Genomic DNA, 20864 nt, shown 5'->3' on the forward strand with positions numbered 1-20864 from the left:
TTCTGGTTACCACATTACAGGAAGGATTGCCCTGGAGAGGGTGCAGAGGAGACTGAAAGAATGTTGCCTGGGTGGAGTAAATCACATACAACATCTGGATAGGCCGAGTTTGTTTTCCTTAGATTGCAGGAATCCGAAGGGGGGAAATCTGATAGAAGGTGTACAAAATTATAAAGAGCATTGATAGTGTAGATAATAAGAAACATCATTGCTTTTGGAAAGTAGTAAGAGGTTTAAAGTGAAGTAGAATGTCCTGAGGAAGAACATTTTTACCCAGTGGATGGTTGGGATCAGAAACTGATCGCTTGTACAAATGTAGTGATTCCCTGACATGGCAAGACTCCATTTTTCTCAGCTCTCTTGAAGATAGCAATGATTAAAGTATATGAGTTTGTGGTGAACTAGAACTCAATTTCTCCTCTTTGCTAAAAGAATTGTTGCTTCTGACAAATAATTGCTGAATGAATTGTGAAACAGCATTGTTTTCTCAACCACTATACCACATGTCAATTTGCCAGATTAGAAATCTGAATCAGGAACAAAACACCCAACAAAGCCTTTGTACTTGATCTTTGAAGGCATTTAATTGGAACTCATTTCCACCTGATCTTATCCCTGATTTCATTTGTGCCACAATTCTTTAACCTAAATAAGAGAATAATTCAAGATTTCAGCAGAAACATGGAAACAAGCTTGAACATATCCAAGCTGTTTCTACAATGCAACATGAAATGAAATTAAGAACTGATGAGAACTATTTCAGCAAGTAAAGTAAAATTTATGAAGGTGCAAATCCAACAAAATAGTCATTTAAAGACTTAAAATTTGGTAGAAGTTTTATTATATATATTATTATATTTCTTTGTTTTAATGCTTATTATTGACAAAATGATCCTAATCTCATTCTCTCTATTTTATTCCAATCTACTACAAAAGCAATTTCTTACCAGGCACACTAAGTTAGCAGATAATTCCTTCAGCTACTTGCACTACGTCAGAAGGACACTGATTTCTTCTGATTGACATACAACTTGCATCTCTAGAAGTACAGAAATTCCAGAAGCAGAGGAAGATCAAACAAACTCAGCAAAGGAAATTGAGTAGTTAAAAGTTCTAAGCATGAACCAATCCCCTGTTGATCCTAAAGCCAGTAGGGATTTCAAATTTGTGATCTTGTCCTAGTGGATCACTTCAATCATGTTCTGCAACAGTTTCTCAGAACAAGCCTGTCATGATGAATGTGTTTGAAACACTGAAACTAAAAGAGAGGCATTTTTAAAATAAGCAAATACTACATTTGGACTCCTAATTTAAGTACATATTCTTGGTAGCAATGTCGAAGAAAACATACAGAAATTTTAGTACAGTAAGTGCAGCACAAAAAGAGAAATACCCACACCCAGGCAGTACCTTCAATAATGTCTAAAGAATCCAGAAATTTATCTTCCATGGAAGCTGTTGTCATCAGATCAGGTCCCATCCCTGAAGATTCTTCTATTGAAGTTGTGCAAATATACAAAAAAAATTGAAGTGACAATTTGTATTGCTGTAGGCCAGTACAAGAATTTAAGACTCATTGTAAACTTCTGTATGGTATCAGTTACATGTTCTAATTAAATTATTCTATATACAGTACTATGTAAAAGTCATGTCTGTCTCTCTCTCTCTCTCCTAAAACCTTTGCACAGTACAATAGTAATTTCATGCATTGCACTGCCAAAAAAAACAAATTTCATAACATACGTGAGTGATGATAAACCTGATCCAGATATGGGTCTCTATCGTAGATTGAGAGTGGGAAGAGGGCAGGGAGAGGAGAATCATAGTTGGGAAAAGTGGAAGGGAGAGAGATGGGAACGGGAAGCACCAGAGAGATATCCTGTAATAACTAATAAACCTATTGTTTTGAATCAAATGACTTTGCCTGGTATTCTGTAATGATCGACAAACAAATTGTTTTGAATCACGTAACCTTGCCTGTTGTGTTTGCAGCTGCACTACAAGTTACCCCTGGCACTCCTTCTCTGCCACTTATCCAACACCCCTCCTATGGCACTCCACCCTCACTATTCCCAGCAATCTTTGCACCTGCCAGGTTTACAAATTCACTCTCCATCCCACGTTGACAAATACAGTATTCTTCCAAAGTCTTAGGCACCCTAGCTATATATATGTGCCTAAGATGTTTGCACAGTACCGTATTTTTAACAGAAATATAACTATTTTGAATAAGCCAGTTATGATTTTCATAGGAGAAGTATATATTTACTGTTTTTGCAGCACATTTTTGATTTTACAGACTAGATAGTTTCAGTGGACAGCTCATTTAACTAGAAATAGTTTATTCACCACCAGAAATCCTGCAAAATACCCTTATGATCATCTTCAAAAACAGAGAATGATCTTATTCAGATTTTATTCTCAGGAGTTACAAATACATACCCAGTACTTCTCCGTACTTGTAAGAACAGCTGGAATATTCTTTCCAGGTGAATATTTCATCAGAACAATTGATAACTTAACTCTTTACAAATGCTGATTGACCTACTCCATTATATTAAATACATCCTGCTTTGATTCAAACTTTAGAGATTTATTTTCTTGTAATTATTTATGAATTCAATTCTGAACGAACCTAGTTGATATATTGAATTACGTTGATTGTTTCAAGGAAACTCCTTTGAGCTGATTAATGAATGTAACATGGATGGTCAACCTAATAAATTCTGTATTTCCACTAATTAAAACCAATAAGAAACAATTACATTGTATGGTATTAATAAATTTTCCTCTTTGGAAAATCTAATGAGCGAAAATATCATGCAGCTGTCAAACTATATTTGGGAACTTCTTAACTAATGTTTATTGATCTCCTGAACAAAATGTTAATTCTCTGTTGGCAATGTACTCACTAAGGAATAATTGTCAATCAGTTCAGATGGCCTGCAGCCCTGGACTGCCCATGTATGAATTTTAATTTAAGAAACTGAGTCTTAAATATTGTATTTGAACTGGATATCTTCCATTTCTCCCTGCAAGACATGCCTTCCATCACCTTCTTGCCCATTCACTTAACCTTTCTATATCACTTTTTAGATTTTTAGTATCCTCCTTATACTTTGCCAATCCATCTAAATTTGCATCATCAGCAAAGAGAGCAAAAGTACACTTGTCAAATAAGTCATTAAAATAGGCTGAAAATTGTTGAGTTGCCAGCCTTGATCTCTGCTACACAGCACTATTCTGATTCTGTTTTCCATTAGCCATTTCCATATTCAAGCCAACTTGTAGAGTTCTTTGTCAGTTACATGGCATCTTATCTAACACTATCTGAAAAGTGAAATACTTCATAATGATAATGTGTGCATGTCCAAGCCAAGATCAACGTTTATCAGAATGCTTTAAAATGGAAACAGCCTGGAGATAATTTGCCATTGTACTGCTGGTATGCCAGATCTTGTAACTACAAGTACAGAATATTAAAATTGTTTGTATTTTTAAATATTACCATTCACAGGCTTTAATTAACAAGTGTCTTCTGGCATCACTGTGTTTCAGAGTTGAACACAGGAAGCAATAAATGTGTAGCAATTCTACAAACTCTTTGTGTGAAGAAGACACACAGAGTGCTAAAGTAATATCTTTTCAATATTTGGACCAGCCAAATAATAGTTGGACTTTTGTCTGAGAAAGGAGTGGTGTGCCGTTACACTGGAAATCCCTCCTTATTTTGTTACATTTACAAAAGTATCTTCCATCCCCCAGTCTTCTTCTGTAATTCATGAATTAAATCACTTAAAATTAAATGAGATCATACCAAAACAAGTGTTCAGTTCAAACAACAATTGTCTCAGGTAATGGAAGAAACATTAATGCTCAAAATACACAACAGCTTTCACCACCATGTGTGAAAAGAGAAGTGAACATTTCAGGCCTACGACCCCTTCATTAGAAATGCCAGAAAAAATTTTATCTCAGACTGCCCACACCTGCATTAAAAAAAAAATTAATGTCTACGGCATCTATGTTGCTTAACATCAGTTTCTTGAATATCTGTGCAAGATTATACTGATTGAAACAATCATGACAAATTATGAGGCTCTTCTTATTGGGTACCAGTTGCAGCAATGGAGTGATTTTGCTGTTATTTGCCTTGGAGAATGCCTCACTGAATTCTAATCTGCTTCACTGACTTACTGAACTTAATTCAATAAGGTTCTGAGATGGGAGAAATCACATAAAAATTCATATTGGCCTGAGATTAACCTGGACAGCTAGATGCTGAAAGGACAGATAAACACAGTACTGAAAATGAAGTATTTGCAACCATTGTAAGAATGACTCAGGAAACAGGGGAACAAATTACAAGACTGATTCTACTTTTGACTTTCACAATTTCTCACCTTCAGTGTCACATTCAATTTTTCCAGCAGGTCCCAGAACAGGATAACCATTTTCATCCAGTCTCAAAATACTGCCTGGTGGGCATGTTGGAACTACAGTTGTGGGTTCAGTTATTAACTCAGTTGTAGTTGGTTCTGGTGTGGTGGTTGTAGTCATTGCTGTAGTGGTTGTAGTTGTTGCTGCAGTGGTTGTGGTTGTTGCTGCAGTGGTTGTAGTTGTTGCTGTGGTGGTTGTCGTCGTCGCTGCGGTGGTTGTCGTCATTGCTGTGGTGGTTGTAGTTGGAACAACTGTTGTTTCTGAATGCCAAACAAATCCAACGACAGGTTTGCCCCCAACAGATAAAACTGGCTTATCTTTTGGGCCATCTAAAGGCTTACTATCTCGCCCATGTCCAAACAGAGCTAATCCGTCTGGACTCAAAATTGGGGTTCCTTCCTCATCTGTAATAGAAGACAGAAAATGTGCTGGTCATTATAATGCAAGATCTTGATTAGCTACAAACTAGAATATTTGCATGTAGCCTATACAATATCCCAATATTGAACACACCTGATGAACCATATAAGGATATATTTTCCAATAAAAATGACCTGAATTTATCACAAAATCAAACAGCAGAAAACATCAAATCTTATAATTCTACAAAAAAAGTCCATCAGCAATGTTTGCCGCTTGCATTCAGTATTGACATATTAAATATCAAGGTAGGATTTATCCAAAGACCTGGAATGAAATTGCACAAACCTAATACTGTACGCCCATCTGATCCCAATTGTACTCGAAGTGGATTTCCCTCTGTATCTTGGAGGATTTTTCCTTCAGGATTCATCAAAATTCCACGATCAAGGTCCACAATCTGTTTTGAAGTTATTAACCAGTTAGTCACAGTAGCAGCTTTTGCCTAACGAGCCTGATGACAGCATGCGTTATAGATTGACCAGCCCTTTATTTGACTCACATCATTGGTGACTTGATATTTGCAAAATCAATTGTGCATGAAATACTCAACCCATTTAGTATCTTGAGGGCCTGTGATGACCCGCCGTCCCGCTGCCTTTTCATTACTGGCTTTGCTTGATGAAACTTTACTCCCTCTTTCAGCAGTCAAGTTTGGCTTCCTATTTTTCCCTGTGTAAAATCAAATACGACAAATATTTTAATTTCATATATCAGCAATTCGATGTTTATTAACCAGTCATTTAGAATTTTACTTGATTTATCAAAGAAAACATTAAAAAAAAAACCTCACTGCAATATTAGACCCTCACTGTGTGCTTAGACTGGAAAAGCATCAAAATATCATCAAAAATGGGGACCGTTCCCAAGACTATCTGCAGTGAAATCGCCAGCTGAGGAAAGTTGTGATAACATAGGAACAGAAGTGAGCCTTTCAAAACAAATTGGGAGAAAGGAGGAGGGATAATTATATCAGAGGAAGAATGGACAATAATATGGAGGTATTAATGGAAGTGCACCCGTTCACAGAAATGGAGGGAGTTCGGATGGAAATCTTGACAAGATACTTTATTACACCCTCTCAGGAATCCCATTATGATAGTAATCTCCCTGTTTGCTGGAGAAATTGTGGAAATCAAAATGCAAACTATTATCATATTTTCTGGGATTGTCCCATTATCAAAGACTATTGGAGTGGGATACATAATGCCCTACAAGACATTTTTAAATGTAAAATACCCTTAGAAAGTAAGACCATATATTTTGCGTATGTATCTCAAGAATAGTTGACAAGAGATAAGTACTTAATGCATATTCTGCTGATGGCTGGTAAAAAGACCCTTACCGGGAAATGGATCATAGGACAGCCCAACTTTAAACGCATGGATGGAAATTACAATGGACATTTACAAAATGGAGAAGATAACAGCATCTGTTAATCATAAGTTGGAACAATTTAATTCATACTGGGAAAAATGGTTCAACTACATAACACCTCATAGACCAGATTTTATTCTCACAAATCAATGAATATGTTGTAAAAAAAAATTACTCCCTACTTGTACATAGTTTTCTCCTTTTTCTTGTTCTTTCTTTCCTCTCTTTTCTATAGGCGTACACCTCAGATAAATATTATGTGGAAGTCTGTGGCAAATATGATTATATGATATATATGTACAATATCTGAAATACATCTTATGGAAATGTTTGTTTGATGATAAACTTCAATAAAAAAATAAATTTCAAAAAAAAAAATGTGAGACTTTCACCTCCTCAAGTCATTCTATTAGTTCGTGGCTGATCTGTATATTAACTCCATTTACCAACCTTGAGTCAGTGATTTTTCATAATCCTGCCTCTGAAATATCCATCAAACTTGCTCTGAAAAATTTCAATTGCCTATTTTGGAATTGAACTCCAGATACTTTACAGGAAGCTGTTCCTCATCACCACAACATTCTTCAATTGTTTTGCTCTACATTTTAGCTGTGCTTTCTACTGGACTGTCGAAAAAGACATTTCTATTTTTCCTTTCAAGATGACTAATTAATCTAATTATCTCAACAACAATTGTCAACACTTGGGATAATGGCTACTTGTCATTTATTTTTAATGCATCTTTTGTTTAAAGTGCCTACAACGAGAACTGCACGGCAATCTTATCAGGTCATGGAGCTGCAGTCAATTGGCTAAGTGTAGCTATTCCAGTTGGCACCAGTTTACCTCCCCAAAATGACAATATTGTGCATTTTACTCATAAAACACAACAACCAGCACTTCAAACTGCTGTAAAGTCTCATAACTGAAAAACACCACTTCACATCCACTCTCCTTTCATCATCTTCATATTCAGATGAGTTTTTGCAAATGTTTCAGTTACATTGCCTTCCCCAACAAAAAAAAAGGGACTGCATTTCAAATCGAACCACAGAGATGGCAATAAAATATTTACAAGTAACTAAACAATGACGAGTGGAAATCCCAATTAAAAAAGGAAAGCAAAATCAAATCTGGCAGCTTCTTTGGACAGAAATGGTTAATATTCCATGATGTTGTCTCCTCACAACAAAATAGCTGAACAGCAATTTAGCCATTACTTTTACTGAATGTTTTAGTTTAATCCAGGCTACTTCACCACTTTAATTCCCCATACACTCCAAACTCATTGGAACAGTGAAGGAGGTGGAGGCCAATGAAAATGAGCCTATGTGTGAGGTCCAGCAAGTTTATATTAGGTTCTTTGCAGTTTTGACACTCAAACATAGAGTTTAACAATTTCAAAAGAAATAACTACATGGGAAATAGCAGAACAAGGCATTTGGTCCTTTGTGCCTACTCTTCCATTGAGTCCCAGTGCTGATCCTTACCTCAGTGTCACTTATCTGCATTAACCCTGCAAATAATAATTCCCTCAATATCTAAAAAATGTGTGAATCACTTTTCTGGAGATATTCAGTGACTGAGTTTTCACAGCCAGGGTAGAGATTCTCAAATTTCATACAAATGCCTGGCGCAAGAAATTTCTTCTTATTTGTTTTCTGAATAGTTGAACCCATTATTTCTGAACTATGACCCCTGGATCTAGACATCCCAACAACAAAGATATCAATGCACTGCCCTGTCAAGCCCCTTCAGAATTTTGTATACTTAAATGGGATCACTTGCCTACTTCTAACTCAAGAACCCAATGGCCCAGTCTGCTTAATCTCTCCTCAAGCAACAAATCTGCAATCTAAGGACTAAACCTTCGCTGCACTACCTCAATTTGTTGGGAAAAGAAACAGACCTGTGTACAATATTTCAAATCTTGTCTGCACAGGGCCATATATGATCTGGATCAAGACTTCTCTATTACTATATTCACGTCTTCTTGTGATAAAGCCCCACATTCAACAGGCTTTGTTAACTGCTTTCTACACTTGTAAACCTTGTGCTTTGTGTACAAGTGCACCCAGATCACTCTGCACACCAGCAGCTTTCAACTTCGCACCATTTACAAGATAGTTCAACGATTTTTTTTGCCTAAGTCGGCGACCTCACATTTTTCCACTCTGTATTCCAATTAATAAGTCCTTGCCTTTTCACTTCACCTTTGGCCTTCCAAAAATCCATCTACAACATACTCACTTGCTTTCCTCTATCCATTCTGCAAGGTGTAACCTCACAAATTCACAAGGCAATGCCTCAAAAAGGTGGCATCCATCATTAAAGATCCCCTCTGCTCATGCTATCAACAGGGAGGAGGATACAGGAGCTCAAAGACACATACTTAATGTTTTAGTGACAGTTTCCTCCCCTCTGCCATCAGATTTCTGAACAGGCAATAAACAAACCCATGTACACCAACTCTCTATTTTGCTCTCTATTTGCATTACAATTAATTTATTTTTTATAATATATTTCTTATTGTAATTTATGGTTTTTATGTAATGCATTGTACTGTTGTTTCAAAATAACAAACCATAACATATGTCAGTGACATTAAACCTGATTCTGAAACATGATTTTTCTTTCAAAGATCTATATTGACTCTGCTTAAACATGCTTGTATTTTCCAAGTGCCCTGTTATTAATTCCTTTACTTCTTCCAGCATTTTTTCTACTATTCATTTAAGTCTTTAATTTCTTGTTCCACTCACCTTCTTTCTTAAACAATGAGGTTACATTTTTTTTATTTCTAATTTTTATAATCCATTTGGAACATGCTAGATGTTGGAAGATAAAAAGCAGTGTATCAATTACCTCCAAAGCAACTTCCTTCAAAACCCAAGGTGCTGGAGCATCAGGTACCAGGGATTTACTGCTTTTCAGTCCCATAAATGTCAGGAATACTCTATTTTCACATTATTTCAGCCTGTCCTCATCTATAACCCTGTTCTTTAGTCTACCACTGAGATCTTCCCTCCTCAATCACTCTTAACCTTTCCACAAAACTAAGTAACCTGTTAATATTTTCCAATTTTGACAATAGATCATGGACTAGAAGTAGCAACAGCTGCTTCCTCTCTTGATGTTGTCTGAACTATTAGGTACTTCCAATGTTGCCTTGCTTTATCTTACAAACACTTACATTGATCAGGGTTGGTCTTCCGAAACTGCCGAAACCTTCCTGCACGCACAAGTTCTCCAATGTTATTTGTTCTTGAAGGAAGCCGTGTCCGTGACCCTGGGGAAAGCTGTTGATTTGAAGATGTAGAAGGTGGGGAATGGGAACGTGATACCGAAAGGTGTGGTGAGGATGGAGGTACGGGCTGTCGCCCTCCAGTCCTTTTGGAGCCTGATAGAAGTGAAGATGGCCGTTGTCTGGAGTTTCTTGAAGATGACGAAGGAGGGATAAACTGAGATATTAAAGGTGAAACTGATTGTGTTGTAGGAATTGCTACAATTTTCTCATTGGGAATTGAGGAATACATTTGTTCAACTGAATGAGAACGAGTGGAAGACGACAGTGATGATGAAGCAGGAGATCGCGAGTGTGCCAAAGAGGAAAGTGCCCTACGTTTACCATCAGGCACTCTAGCATTAGTAAATGGGGAAGCAGGAAGGCCATTCATTGGCAAAACCGAGCGTGAGCCTTCTAAAATGGAAGAATGGGCTGATGAAGAACCTTGGGACCGAGTGGAAGCACTAGAGGAAAATGGTTTTCTCTCGGTCTCAGATGACAGTTTGGTAGTAGGGAAATGAGAATCCAACAGTGAAAATTGACCTGAATTTCCTGAAGATAACTTAGTTGATGAAGATGGAAAATGCTGAGAGGAACTGCTGGATGAGGTTGATTTGAAGTCAGAAGCAGAATTGGAAATTTGTTTTCTATCATCTCTAGACAATACCTTGCTAGAACTGGAATGGACCACAGGATCTGTCTGCGAAGATCTGTGATTACTTCCTGAGGATGTAGAAGAGGAGGATGAGGCAGGAGAAACAGAAGGAACAAATGAGCTCTTATTAGCCCCAGAAGTATGTCTGGTATTAAGAAAATTAAATCCAGAGACAAGATTTCTCTGTGTGGATGAACGTGAAGATGCTGTAGAAATGGGCTTTTTATTTGGATCAGGATCAACTTTTCTCAACGGTAGAGTAGGCCATGTCAAAGAGATTGTAGGTCCCTTTTTTCGAGATGAACGTGAATTTGAACTTGTTCCTGATATTGCCTGTTTCAGAGTAGCATCAGTTTCAGAGAATGACCTCGGTGACTGTAAATGTAAAGCTTGTCTGTTTGGCATGGATTTATGGGAGGATTGCTGCAATTTGATTAAAATTGGACTCTCTTCCTTTTCATTTTCCTCTTCAGCTTTTTCTTCTTCAACACTGAACTCTTCTTCCTCTTCCTCTGAATACAGAGAAGATTTGGAAGAGGGAAGAGTGGACGAAGTCCAAAGTCTGTACTCATCATGACTTGGCTCTTTTGCTTCATTTTGTATCAGAGCAGCTGAAGAGCGCAAACTAATTTCTGTTTTGGAACTTGCTTTGGAATTTAGAGTTCTTTGCTGAATTTGACTTCTGTCGGATGAGGATTCAGAAGAGATAGACTTTGTTCTGCTTAACATTTCACCATGGCTTCTCGGGTTTGTTGCTGAATATTTTAACGGTGTTGAAGGGGGAGACGTAGAGATTAATGAAGAAGCTGAATGCATGGTTTGAACTGGTTCACTATCAAAACCAGACGAATGAGAAGATGACGATTTTGAGTCAGGGAGAGGATCAGAAGATTTTCTCATGTTTGATCTGAAGACGGATATGTGTTTAGAAGCTGGCACATATGATGGAGGCATTTTAGATGAGGATTTGGAAGCTGAAGACGATTCAGAAACAAGGGAAATATGAAATTTGCTTTGAGTCCTGCGAGGTGAAGTTGCAGCAACGTTGTCAGCTATCAAGAAAACCAGAACAAGCTGTTTAGTTGAGATACAATATATCCGTAAGAATGTAATTAATAAATTCATACAATTAAAATACTGCTTAAATTAAAAATCAATCATCTGATTGTGCTCTTCCACATCACTTTGGCAACAAAGACAAACGACCAAGAGGGAACCCCAGGGTCTCTAAGATCCAACGTTTAGTAGGCATGCAGCAACTGGTGGATGAGTGCTTTTATGTGCATTTCATAAGGTGGAATGTTAACAATAAAAATGCATGTATCAAAGACGTGTGTGCCTGCAACCCAAAGGCTTGTAGGTTTGGCCAACATTGTAATAGAATCAAAGCAAAATTCAGCTCCAGCCATGTGGTATAAATTATGTTTCCTGGATAATAACTGATTCTTCTGCATCAACCTGGCTTATTTAGTACTATTACTTCGATTTGTCAGTCCAAATTTAAAATGCAAGGGAAAAATGCTAATGTTTTATAATATTTCACATTATTTGGCTACAAATAGTGTAAGGTATCAGAGCAAAACAATTTCTATAATTTCTAACTAAAATTCAGCATCTTTCCAGTGCTCCACAAAACATTGAAAGAACTCAGCAGGTCAGGCAGTGTCTATGCAAGAAACAAATAATGGACATTTTGGCTGAGACTCTTCATCAGACCTGGAAAGAAAGGATAGAAGCTAGAATAAAGGATGGAAGGAGGTGGAAGAGGAGCACGAACTGGCAGGTGATAGGTGAATGCAGGTGAGGGAGGCAAGAAGGTGGGAGATGGAGGTTAAAGGAATGATATAAGATGCTGAGAGATGATAGATGGAAGCACCAGGGGACTTGAGGAAAACGAATTTGACTGGAGAAGGACAGCAGATCACAAAAATAAAGGAGACCAGGGGAGGATGATGTACATGATAGGCAGGTTGTGAGGGTGGAGAAGGGGAAAGAGGAAGAAAAAGGGGACCACATGGATACGTGAAAACAAATGGCTGGGGGTGGGGAATAGGCAGTTCAAAGTAAATTTCTTATCAAAGTATGTAAAATATGTCACCATATATTACCCTGAGATTCATTTTTATCCTGAGAGGTGAGTAGTTACCATAAGTTAGAGAAATTGAATGGTGATGCCATCAGGTTGGAGGGAATATAAGGTGTTGCTTCTCCAACCTACATCTGTAATACCTTTTAAATATTACTTTACCTCAAAGACCCATTAAAACTCAAGGAGATCAAAGTGGGATTGCTCAATAATTTCTCACTTTCCATCTGTTATATCTTCCTGATTTGGATTGTTATTTTATTTCTAATTACTAGATCTCACTTGCTTCCTTGTGGGTTGACAGCTGTTGTTAATTGCTCATTAGTCATAGTCATATTCATACTTTATTGATCCCGGGTGAAATTGGTTTTCGTTACAGTTGCACCATAAATAATAAATAGTAATAGAACCATAAATAGTTAAATAGTAATATGTAAATTACACCAGTAAATGATGAACTAAGTCCAGGACCAGCCTATTGGCTCAGGGTGTCTGACCCTCCAAGGGAGGAGTTGTAAAGTTTGATGGCCACAGGCAGGAATGACTTCCTATGACGCTCTGTGCTGCATCTCGGTGGAATGAGTCTCTGACTGAATGTACTCCTGTGCCCACCCAGTACATTATGTAGTGGATGGGAGACATTGACCAAGATGGCATGCAACTTAGACAGCATCCTCTTTTTAGACACCATCGTGAGAGAGTCCATTTCCATCCCCACAACATCACTGGCCTTTATTGTGTTGTTAAGCAATTTGTTTTTGTCATCAGATCACCAATTTTTTTTATCTTTGTACATTTCATTTAGTAGTTAGAAGCAACTTACTAGAAGTTCAAGAAATTTCAATCAATATTTGAATCTGTCTTTCCTTAGAATGCCAAGAAGCACTGTCTTTTTTTACACTTGCTCTTTGCATATCATAACGCATTGGTGAATAGCAAAACTGCCTTCCACTACAACCACACTGGGACTGGAGTTACCCATCTGTCTAGCTTAAGAAAATGGGGAAAAATCTTGAGTTAAGGCAGAATACCATCATATACTTCCTAAAGAAAAAATACTGCTTGCAGTCAAGCATTTCTAGACTGCTCTCGCTGCAAACACTTATGGACTCTTAACTCCTTACTCTATTTTCACAGTAGGTTTGCTTCAATAAGGGATATAAGGGTACTTATAGTACATATAGAACAATCAGATTACCTATTTTACTGCAACAGTTCTTTAGTTTCCGAAACAAAAAAGGCAGATATCTAATTCTCAAAGTGATGCCTTCATTAGTTGGGGCATGGAACAGAAGAGCATAGTCAGCGAAGCAGTCTCTCAATCTGCATTGGGTCTCACTGATATACTGAAGGCCTCACTGGGAGCACCGGATACAGTATACCACACCAGCAGACTCACAGGTGAAGTGTTGCCTCACCTGGAAAGACTGTCTGGGGCCCTGAATGGTGGTGAGGGAGGAAGTGTAAGGGAAGGTGTAGCACTTGTTCCGCTTACAAGGATAAGTGCCAGGAGGGAGATCGGTGGGAAGAGATGGGGAGGTACGAATGGGCAAGAGAGTCGCGTAGGGAGCGATCGCTGTGGAAAGCAAGAAGTGTGGGGGGGGGGAGGGTGGGAAAGATGTGCTTGGTGGTGGGCTCCCGTTGGAGCTGGCAGAAGTTACAGAGAATTATATGTTGGACACCGAGGCTGGTGGGGTGGTAGGTGAGAACAAGAGGAACCCTATCCCTAGTGGGGTGGCGGGAGGATGGGGTGAAAGCAGATGTGTGTAAAATAGGAGAGATGAGTTTGAGGGCAGAATTGTTGGTGGAGGAAGGGAAGCCCCTTTCTTTAAAAAAGGAAGACATCTCCTTCGTCCTGGAATGAAAAGCCACATTCTAACAGCAGATGCAGCGGAGACGGAGGAATTGAGAGAAGGGGATGGCATTTTTACAAGTAACAGGGTGGGAAGAGGAATAGTCCAGGCAGCTGTGAGAGTCCGTGGGCTTATAGTAGACATCAGTAGATATAAGCTGCCTCCACAGATAGAGACAGAGAGATCAAGGAAGGGGAGGGAGGTGTCAGAAATGGACCAGGTAAATTTGAGGGCAGGGTGGAAGTTGAAGGCAAAGATGATGAAGTCAATGAGCTCAGCATGCGTGCAGGAAGCAGCGCAATGCAGTCGATGTAGCGAAGAGAAAGTGGAAATTCCGTGGGCTTATAGTAGACATCAGTAGATATTGAGCACATTGGTTAGAGTGATATGTACAGTTCTGTGCAGCACGCTCTAGGAAGGATGTAACTACACTGGAGAGGGTGAAATGGAGATTCACCAGGATGTTTCTGGTGTGGCAAACTTTCAGTTATGACTGAAACTGGAATTCACAAAATCTGGCATCTGGTTTCTCAAGCACTATTCACTGCAATGTATATCAAATCTACTGCAAGTCTTGGAAAGGCAACAAAAGACCTTACAGTTCCTCACCATGTATATGAATTTGCATTCTTGGGTAAACTGTTATACGTCTTCAGTTGCCCCTCATTGAATATTTCAAATAACAGATCAAGTATTTACTATACTTGTAACACTAGCTGCCAACCTAATTTTTTGTCACATTCCTTCTTGCATCAAAGTCTTATTCAGGATGCAGAAATAAATAATTCTAGTGTGTTCACCCAGCACTACCTTAGGAATGCCTTTGTCTTCAGTGGAGGCACAAACCTAGTCGCAAATACAGTTATCATTCATAAAGTGTGATCCATGGAATAAATGAATAGTCCAAGTAAATTCTAATTGTGAATGGGCCCTATAATCTTGCATACAATATTAACTGTGATTGTGCATGTTCAGAATTTATGAAAGAATCCTAGCATGTCCAGTACCAAACGTAAGAAAAATAAAAACCTTCATTGCAAATAAGTGCAATACTTACATTTTGGCAGAACAACACTGAGGGCCTTAGACTGAGGACCTGGCCCTTTCCGGTTTACGGCTCGAATTTTGAAAACATAGCGCTCCCCAGGCTGTAGATTGTCAATTATTGCAGTTGTAACATCCCCAGTAAAAGTAACCGTCTTTGCTCCAAATGGTTTGAGAGCCGGGGCGTATGAAACAATATATTCTGAAATGATTTGACAAATGGTTGGAAGGAGGAAACTGAAAACAATTCTGCTTTTCCATTGGAGTGACTACAGGAAAGATGATAACAAAGTGCCGTGCAAACATATACTGATTAGCAGCGCTCTGAATAACAATATGCCTCTTACAAAATGAGATGATAAACAAGTTCCCTAATTTTTTTGTAAACCACAGCCATCTAGACAGGCAACACACATAAATTATATTTTAAAAGCTAATAAAACATGAAAGCTTAATTAATGTCATAAGCCAATGAATTAAAACTATTGCTCAAACTTGTGCTGAAATTTGTTATGACCTGGATTCTGGCCTTAGCTACACAAGCCTGTCAGCCTTATATGTTGGCAATGACACAAATGGATTTAATTAGAAGGTTACAAGAAAACATTCATATTTAATGGCTTACAGTTCAATCAAATTATAGCAAAGTACGGATCAAATGCAACTAAATTCAAATTCTATCCAAATAATAAGCGATAGCTATATTTTCTGTTTAATCTTTATCCTGCAAATTCTTTTCTAAAATGTTCTCCTCTTATTTTGTTAAAGCTTTAGTGGTATGTCCTTCAGTCATCAGGCAACAAAGATCATGCTTCCCATGTGGCTAAAATTGACGCACACACATTGATTGGGATGGTTGGCAGACGAATAATTAACAGAGGCAAGAAAAACACCTCATCATAAGCTCAGACCTACTATTATCACCCTGATACATACAAGCAGAATATACAAATACTGAGTAATGGTTTAAATTGTTTCAGAATGAGATGAAATAACCAGCTGAGATCAACATAATCACGACAGATCATGAATCAGATATCTTTACCCTTTGCATCACTGATTAATATCACTTCTTGGCTTGTAGCCCTTGCTTCTACTGATATGTTTGGATGGATTTTAAACCATAATTTGATGTGTTGATTGCAGACATGCAGTAAAAGGTCAGCTACCCAAGTTTGCTTGCCAAAAGCTAAAATACACTGAGATGGTCAAGGGCTTTGATAAAATGATATCTGGGATATCAATGCAAACAAAACTATTTTAGCTTTGATACTCTCTGATACTACTTGAAATTATACTGTTCAGGTGAACTTTGTGGAATTTTGTAGCCCTCAGGTACATTTTCTTTCACTTAACTTTGTAAAAAAAAAAGTTCCAACATTCTTTTTGGATGATACATCAAACATTCATGTGTTTTCCTGAAACATTAATATCAAATGTGAAACTAACGAACAGAGTAGACAGCTTGACTCCATTGAGAGCATTCTACTCAGTGTCCAGTGTATTTAGCATAATTTGAATCTCATCTTGTACAGGAAAACAAGCATAAAATACCGTTCACAGAATTTAACACCAGTAATGGTAATCTCCTACCTGTGACCTTTCCCTTGTGATCACTTGGAGGGTCCCAGGATGCAGTAACAGCTGTTCCTGTTTCACCCAGTGGCTTCACCTCAAAGTTCTCAGGATTGGAAGAAGGAGCTGTATTTGGAAGTCAATAGGATTCATAGTTTCCATAAAGGGTAACGGAGAAAACATCAATTCAGGCTTATTAAAAGAATAGGGCTCACAAATTAATACGCATTTATAACTTAATACAATCTATATTCAGAAATTTTCCTCAGTTTTCTTTTGATTTAAGGTATTTTTCACTTCTACAATTTCTTTTGGATTAACTACATAGAGTGGAAGGGATATACAGACCCTTTCTGACTATTTGACCCTCCCTATTTGCATTCCTCTATTAATTGCATTCAATGGTGTGAAGGGTTTTCGTGTGCTGTTTATTTATTAGGTCCACCATCCACTATCAAACAAATTTTCAGTTTACGACTTCTTCATTTCAAATTGGGAAATCTAAAAATCTCATCTCCCATTTCTAAGAACATATTAGCCAACTTTAACAATGAATGCAATTATAGACTTGGAATCCTGATATTAAACTGAGGACAGATTCAGCTGAAGACACTGGATCTACAGTCACTTCACCTCAAAGTTCTTCTAACTTTTACTTCTATGTTTGCATTATTCATGTTGTGCCTACATTTATTTAATGTTTTAACTACTCTGTGACATACTAACAGATTAATAGCTACAAGCAAAGTATATACTGTACTTGCATCCAGTAGGGAGGTGAAAATTGATCAATGATTCGGATAATGAATTAAATTATTTCTAGGTATAAATCATATAAAGCCACAGTGGAGACTTTAAAGATAATCAACTAAATTTACATAGAAATATAGAAAATAGCAGAATGCCATTCAGTCCTTCAAGCTAGCTTAATCATTTTATGATCATAGCTGATCCTCGACCTCAAGATCATTCTCCTCGTATACCTTCAAGTCCTTTGTGTACAGAAATCCATCAATCTCCCGCAATATATTCAACAACTTGGCCTCCACTATATTCCATGGGTTAATATATTTAAGGAGGAAACAGACACATTTCTGAACATCAGTGATGTGGGGAGAGCATGGAAACAAGACAGAGGATCGGCCATGATCGTATTGAGTAGTGGAGAAGGCTTGTGTAAGCCTGACAAATGTATTCCTGCATTTGGATTTCAATTTTAAAACATTTGGTCAATTTAAAATGAAAAATCTAGTCTCCAGAATACTATACTTTTTACCTTACACACTGTTCTATGCCTAGAATTCTGCTTCACAGAGTCATAGAGAAGTATGACTTTTCCATCTAGACCATCCCAAAACCATTTAAGCTGCCTACTCCTAACAATCTGCACTGGGACCACAGCCCTCCATATCTCTGCTATCCATGTACCTATCCAAGCTTCTCTTAAACTTTGAAATCAAGCTTGCATTGACACTTGTGCTGGCAGCTCATTCTACACCCTCATGACCCTCTGACTGAAGAAGTTTCCCCTCAGGTTCCCTTAAACTTCTCATCTTTCACACTTATGCCATGAGCTCTGGTTGTTGTTCCACCAACCTCAGTGGAAAAGCCTGCTTGCATTTACCTCTCTATACCCCTCATAATTTTGTATACCTTTATCAGATCTCCCCTCAGTCTTCTAAGTTCTAAAGAGTACAGTCTTAACCTGATCAATCTTTCCTTCTAACTCTGGTCCTCCAGACCCGGCAACATCCTTGTAAATTTTCTCTGCACTCTTTCAAACTGCTTGCATCTTTCCTGTAGGTAGGTGACCAGAACTGCACACAATACTCCAAATTAGGCCTCACCCACGTCTTATAGAACTTCAACATAACATCCCACCTTCTGTATACATTGATTCATACAGACCAATGTGCCAAAAGCTTTCTTTATGACCCTTATCTACCCCTGATGATATTTTCAACAAATTGTGTACCTGCATTCCCAGATCCATATGTTCCACCACATTCCTCAGTGCACCTATGTTCACAGTGTAAGACCTACTCTGGTTGGTCCTACCAAAGTGCAACACCTCCCACTTGACTGCATTAAATTCTATCTGCCATTTTTTAGCCCATTTTTCCAAGCCATGATAGCCTTCCCCACTGTCCACTACACCCCCAATCTTGGTGTCATCATCAAATTTACTGATCCAGTTAACCATATCATCCAGATCATTGATAAAAACAAACAGCAAAGGACCCAGCACCGATTCCTGTGGCACATGACTAGTCACAGCCTCCAGTCAGAAAGTCAACCCTCTACTACCACTCCCTGGCTTCTCCCACAAAGCCAATGTCTAATCCAATTTTCTACCTCATCCTGAATGCCAGGCAACTGGATCTTCTTGACCAACCTCCCATGCGGGACCTTGTCAAATTCCTTACTAAGGTCCATGTAGACAATATCCATTGCCTTGCCTTTATCTACTTTCCTGGTAACTACCTCAAAAATCTCTATAGGATTGGTAACATGACCTATCATAAATTAAGCCATTCTGACCATCCATAATCAGTCCATGTTTATCCAATACTTACATATCCAGTTCCTTAGAATACCTTCCATTAACTTTCCCACATCTAATAAACAATAGAACAATATTGGCTATCCTCCAGTCCTCTGGTACCTCCCCTGTTGCCAAGGATGTTTTAAGTATCTCTGCTAGGGCCCCAGTAATTTCTGCACTTGCCTCCTATTGTGTCCAAGGTACACCTTGTCAGGTCCTGGGAAGTTATCAACCTTGATTCACCTCAGGGTAGAAAAGGTCTCCTCCTCTGTAATCTGTACAGGGTCCATGAAGTTTATGCCTCTTTGCTTTACTTCTACAGACTCTGTATCCGTCTCCCGATTAAATACAGATGCAAAGAACGCATTGAAAATCTCCCCCATCTATTTTGGCACCACACATGGATTATCATTCTGGTCTTCCACAGGACCAATTTTGTCCCTTGCAATCCTTCTGCTCTCAGCATATCAAGTCAAGTCAAGTCACTTTTTTATTGTCATTTCAACCATAACTGCTGGTACAGAACATAGTAAAAATGAGACAACGTTTTCCAGGACCATGGTGCTACATGAAACAATACAAAAACTACACTGAACTATGTAAGAAAAAAAAACACAAAAACTACACTAGGCTACAGACCTATCCAGGACTGCATAAAGTGCACAAAACAGTGCAGGCACTACGATAAATAATAAGCAAGATAGTAGGCACAGTAGAGGGTATAGTAGGTTGGTGTCAAGCCAGGCTCTGGGTATTGAGGAGTCTAATGGCTTGGGGGAAGAAACTGTTACATAGTCTGGTCATGAGAGCCCGAATGCTTCGGTGCCTTTTTCCAGATGGCAGGAGGGAGAAGAGTTTATATGAGGGGTGCGTGGGGTCCTTCATAATGCTGTTTGCTTTGCAGATACCTCTGCAGGGTGCCTCAGTATACTCCTTCACCTTGTCTGCTAGAGCAACTTCATGCTTTCTTTTAGCCTTCCTGATTGCTTTCTTAAATGTTCTTGTACATTTTCTGTACTTCCATAAGCACTTCATTTGTTCCTACTTGTCAATACCTGCTATGCACCTTCTTCTTTTTCTTAACCAAGGCCTCAATATCTCTTGAAAACCAAGATTCCCCACACTTATTATCTTTACCTTTTATTCTAACAGGCACGTAGAAGCTTTGTACCCTTAAAATTTCATTTTTGAAGGCCTTACATTTTCCACCTTTGGCAGAATAGAGTCTGTCCCAATCCACAAACGCCAGATCATTTCTGATACCATCAAAATGGGCTTCTTCCAATTTCAAATTTCAACCTGCAGACCAGACCTATCTCTTTGCATATTTACTTTGAATCTAATAGCAATGTGGTCACCTAATGCAAAGTGTTCCCCTATACAAATTTCTGTCATGTGCCCTGTCTCATTCTCTAACAGCAGATCCAGTATTGCATGCTCTTCATTGGGACTTCTACAAACTGATGAAGGAAACTTCCCTGAACACATTTGACAAACTCTATCCCATCTCGTCCTCTTGCAGTATGGGATTCCCAATCAATACATGGAAAATAAAATTTACCTTCTGTAACAATCTTAATTAT

General features: G+C 38.3%; 1 protein-coding gene across 6 annotated transcripts in view; it reads right to left on the reverse strand.

Moving 5' to 3' along the window:
* fndc1 (fibronectin type III domain containing 1) overlaps positions 1 to 20864 on the reverse strand; it is a 200525-nt gene that overhangs the window by 52920 nt on the left and 126741 nt on the right. For 5 of the 6 annotated variants that reach the window (XM_072265368.1, XM_072265373.1, XM_072265372.1 and 2 more), the window contains 7 exons: positions 16755 to 16862; positions 15175 to 15363; positions 9431 to 11230; positions 5414 to 5532; positions 5149 to 5260; positions 4404 to 4844; positions 1411 to 1494 (listed from right to left, as the gene is read on the reverse strand). In XM_072265368.1, the coding sequence (XP_072121469.1) occupies positions 1411 to 1494; positions 4404 to 4844; positions 5149 to 5260; positions 5414 to 5532; positions 9431 to 11230; positions 15175 to 15363; positions 16755 to 16862 (2853 nt within the window). The remainder of the gene's footprint in view (positions 1 to 1410; positions 1495 to 4403; positions 4845 to 5148; positions 5261 to 5413; positions 5533 to 9430; positions 11231 to 15174; positions 15364 to 16754; positions 16863 to 20864) is intronic. The other variant, XM_072265367.1, reaches the window with a different exon arrangement.

The sequence above is a fragment of the Mobula birostris genome, chromosome 8 (assembly GCF_030028105.1).
Source record: "Mobula birostris isolate sMobBir1 chromosome 8, sMobBir1.hap1, whole genome shotgun sequence".
NCBI lineage: Eukaryota > Metazoa > Chordata > Chondrichthyes > Myliobatiformes > Myliobatidae > Mobula > Mobula birostris.